Source organism: Amblyomma maculatum, chromosome 1 (assembly GCF_055883805.1).
Source record: "Amblyomma maculatum isolate TAMU_Amacu chromosome 1, ASM5588380v1, whole genome shotgun sequence".
Lineage (NCBI taxonomy): Eukaryota > Metazoa > Arthropoda > Arachnida > Ixodida > Ixodidae > Amblyomma > Amblyomma maculatum.
Window position 1 is genome coordinate 158563189 of NC_139344.1, and position 4537 is coordinate 158567725.

General features: G+C 44.0%; 1 protein-coding gene across 1 annotated transcript; it reads right to left on the bottom strand.

Moving 5' to 3' along the window:
* Positions 1–367: 367 nt before the first annotated feature.
* Positions 368–4323, bottom strand: LOC146204727 (endoplasmic reticulum disulfide reductase DNAJC10-like). The gene has a single exon (XM_084589444.1). It carries the CDS (start codon positions 3959–3961, stop codon positions 1616–1618), a length of 2346 nt encoding a protein of 781 aa, XP_084445570.1. The 5' UTR covers positions 3962–4323; the 3' UTR covers positions 368–1615.
* Positions 4324–4537: the final 214 nt, after the last annotated feature.

A 4537-nucleotide genomic window follows, 5' to 3' on the forward strand; every position in this document is an offset into this window, starting at 1 on the left:
CAAAACATACTTTACAGATGCAGAGCAACACAAGTAAGATATTGTCACTGAACTGACACATTCTACAATGTACAAGGGGTGGTGCAAGAAAAGACAAGTCCCCTTTTGTGAAACAAAATGTCGCATTTTCTGTTTCGTGCAGAAGTGTACAATTTTGCCAGGACATTCAAGTTACATGATCTAAGGGGTGGGCAGGCCGATCTCAAAACAAAATTTCTAGGGTTCCTTTAAATTTAAACTGCTCAAAGAGATTACCAATAGCCCACAAAGCAAAAGAACCTCTTGCAGAGCGTGCAACATACAGAACAAGCGGTAGTCACTGGACATAGTGCAGCTGCCAATATTTTTGAACCTTGTTAAAAAAAAACGGAAAGGCCGAGGACCAACTGATGCTGGCCTGTATCAATCGATTACTGCATTCTAATATGCAGAGGCTATTTTCACTGAAAACAGTGTATTTAAAAGCTAGAAGCTAAACAGTAAAACAAAGCTGTGTTGTTGCATGCCATTTTTTCAAAATTGCAGCAACATCAGTGCACTTATTCCTTGGCAAATCTCTGAGGCTAGGCCACACCACCATTCAACGTCGCTAGGAATGAGCCTTTTGCTGCCAAACAAAGGTCAACATAGGAACAAAGCAGCTAACTACAAAAATTGGGATGTTGTCCTTATCCCTATAAGCCACAATTTGAGCATTACCTAATTCAATTTCAATCTGGTAAGAACAGAGTGTTATGAGCCGTGAAGTTGTAAAGTGACTTCACTATTGTGACAACTTCTGAGATTACAAAAAATAGAAGACACTAGGACAGTGCACGACAGTAGCTTGTGCACGGGTGTGCACAGACTGTTTTCTTTGCTCAGAAGAACAAAAAAGTCACATACCTAATTTAAGTCAACTGATCAAGTAACTTGAACCATGCAAATCTCCTTTAAATCTTGCAGAGGGCAAACAACAACTCTGTCTAGCCTGATATGGTCAACTACAGTTCTGCTTGCTTGCATTTTTCTTTACACGCCATGACCACAGCAATAAAAAGATTTATCTATGTGACCATATCCTTAGAAGTTACCACATTTGCGAAAAAGCTCTTAGGCTGTGACTACCAAGAGGTTCAACATTATGATAAAGTCACATTCATAAAAAAAAAAAATAAAAAATGTGCTTTTCACTGCTTTTAAGGATGCTGAACATTCGTGTCCTGGGAAGTTAGCTACAAAGCTGGCAACCCGCAAGATAAGAGTTCACAATGAAAGCGATAGCTAGCATCCACGAAGCGCTGCGTTCTATATCCAGTGACTTGTGAAGTGCCAGAGAAGTGCAACATTATTTTGTCAGCTTGTGCGGAGTGAACTTGCGTAAGAAATCATTGCTGCACTCTCTTATAGTGCACTTCAAAAATGACTAGGAAACTCCAGCAAGAATACGGTGAAAAAAAAGCACAGGCTGAGACAGACAACATAGCCTGCAAAAACAGTAATGAGCTTGCAAAACACTCCCAATGTGGAATGCTTTACAGACCAATGTAATGATGCCTTTGCTCAGCTGCGTAATAAATACATGACCATATAAGAAACAGACCCCTGGCCTAGTTAAAAAGCAAAATACTTACTCTCACAATTCATCATTGATTCTTTTGACCCGAGGTCTTTTCTCGAGAAACAATTCCAATACATTAACCAGGTCTGCCTCTCTGTGATCATGAATAACACTGCCTACCGCAGACTGAGCCTTAGCAGTCCTGCCAACATAAAACATCAGTGTGGGATAACGATGCACTTGTGCCGCATCACAAGCATGCCAGTGCTCTTCGCAGTTGACAGCACCAAATTTTACCCTACCCTCAAACTTTTTTGCTACAGATTCAAACACAGGCCTGAATGACACACAGTGGCCACACCATGGTGCATAAAAGTCAACAAGCCATGGTGAAGTGTCTTCAAGAACTTGCTTATAGAAACCATGATGATCAAGCTCTTCAACGCTGCTGGGAAGAAAGTGCATTGCCCAGTCTCTGAAGGACGCAGCATCTCTAGACCAACCGTTAAATGTTGAATAATGGCGGCTACTAAAATGTCCACGGGGATAGATTCGAATGTGAGGATATGAGCGTACGCCATGCTCAGCACAGAAGTGCCGATGAGCTTCACAGTCAACGTGGCCTACATTTATGTTTGGCTCATCAGATACCATTTTTGCAAATTTGTTCCATTCTGGAGCCACTTTTTTACAGTGACCACACCAAGGGGCAAAAAAGTCAATAGCCCATACATCATCCACACTTTTGCTTTCTACAAGCTCTTTAAATGTTTCAGGAGTTAGAGTTACCACTTTTGGATCAAGGGATATTTCAACAAATTCCCTAATTTCCATAGCGGTCTTATAACCACTCATGGATGTTGCAGAACCATTATGGAACAACACAAGACTTGGATATGAGCTGATCCCATTGCTTTGGCACACTGAAGGGTCAGAGGTACAGTCAACAACTCCAAACATAATGCCGTCAAAAGAACGAGACACTTTTCGCAGCTCTGGAAGTGTACGCATGCATGGTGGGCACCAAGGTGCAAAAAAATCAACCAGCCATGTGGTTTTGCTTTGTGAAACTTTCCTATCAAATGTTGCTATTGTTAACGTCTGCAAACGACTTCCTGCACTTTCTTTTGCAAATGAAGCCAAATCACGTGCATTAACACGGCCATGATACACTTCATATTCACCGCTTGATTGTAGGAGAAGGAACAAAGGAGACTTTGTCACAGAAAACTGTGAACAAACATCGACCTCCTTGCTGCAATCTACTGTGCCTAGGCGTACCGACTGAATGTAGCCTCTAATGTGCTTCAACTCAAGCTCTTGTGAAGCATCAGGTTGGCCACTCTTAGTAAAATGCAAAAGCCATGGCTCAGACTCGTCACCGCCATCTAATTGTTGAAAAAGGCTTTTAAATACTTCTGACGTTACAACCTCAAAGCTAGGAAGCTCTTTCAGAACAGCCCTGCGCAATTCAGAGGCATCACTTCCCTCCAAATGCTTTGGCTTTTTAAGCTGGCTGGTGGCTGCTTCAAAGAAGTACACTCCATCACCAATTTTCAAGTTTTTACATGTGGCTGCTGCTTTGCTGCAATCAACAAGTGACACGTACGCCAAGCCATCAAGTGCAACAGCCAATTTTTTTAGTTCCTCTTTTGCTAAACATATATTGGCACTAGTACAGGTAGCAACTACCACTGATCTAAGCAGCGAGCTCGCTTCTGGCTGCAGCAGGCCGGTATCAGATATGTCAACGTCAAGATCGGGTAGGCGACGCAACACAAAATCGTTCAAGTCGTCCAAGTCACGAGAACCAGCGTACTTTTCCCTTTCCGGGTAGAAAATCAGTGACGGAAATGAGTGTATGCCCTCTTGCCTACACAACTGCCAGTCTTCCTCGCAGTTTACTGCCCCGATTCGTATGACCCCTTCAAAGCTCCTGGCCAGCTGACGCCAAGCCGGAGCGAGATGGTGGCAGTGGGAACACTGCGGCGAGTAATAGTTCACAAACCAGATGTCTTCAGACTCCACAACAGAGCTCTGGAAGTCGTTCCTACTCAGTGTCACCACTTCGGGATCGTCGTCGTAAATGCCGAATTTTTCGTAATAATAGTTCCAGCTGTGGTACTGTCGCCCCCATCTGTTCTGATCGCCATCCAAACCTTCTTCTCCGTAGGTGTCATAACGCTTTCGAATGTCAGGGTCCTTCAAAACTTCATACGCTTTGTTTATCTTCACGAATTTGTCGTGCGCCTCGGGGTCGCCTTGATTTTTATCCGGGTGGAACTTGAGCGCTAGCTTCTTGAAAGCGCGTCGTATGTCGCGGCTGTCGGCATCCCGCTCTATGCCCAGGAGTTGGTAATAATCTTCGCATAACGCAGCTGGCAAAAAAACGGCAATTAAGATCAATGTAGCGGCTCTCATGGCGTGAAGTAGGCCACTGCGTTAATACCGCAGCGGTAATTACAAAACTGCAGACTCGCAGAAATGCGCAGTTCTTCCAGACAATGCACAACCAACGCACCAACGCCTCCAATGCTCGGGGTTCGGGGCACGGCGGCACGGCCTCTTTCGTAGCCGGCTTAACACTTCACACTATCCGTAACCTAAATTAGCGTTCACAATAGAATATACTTGATGAAGTACTACAAAAGCACGCAACTTTCTGAGCCAAATAGCTCTTATCTAATTACACAAGGCAAATTAAAGCGCACGTACACAAGCCCACGCAGCACCCTCAACGATTCGCAACAGACGCGACACGAAAACAGTTTGGATTGGCGCATAAGTTTATGAGTTTATGGATAGGATTGGCGTGGCTGGCGCGGTTGCTCGACTGCTGGCGATTTCGGCTAACTTTGACGCAAAACAAGGAAAGCCGACAATGGGTGCAGAAATGAGTATATATCCAGCTTCTAGTCACCATAGCTCAATGCAACAAATAAACATACGTAGACACACACACAGATCCTCTATCTAAGACGTTCTTCTTTCTTTGCC

Bases quoted from the DNA above. Each gene is read 5' to 3' on its own strand.
- LOC146204727 (XM_084589444.1), bottom strand. From the start codon at position 3,961: ATGAGAGCCGCTACATTGATCTTAATTGCCGTTTTTTTGCCAGCTGCG.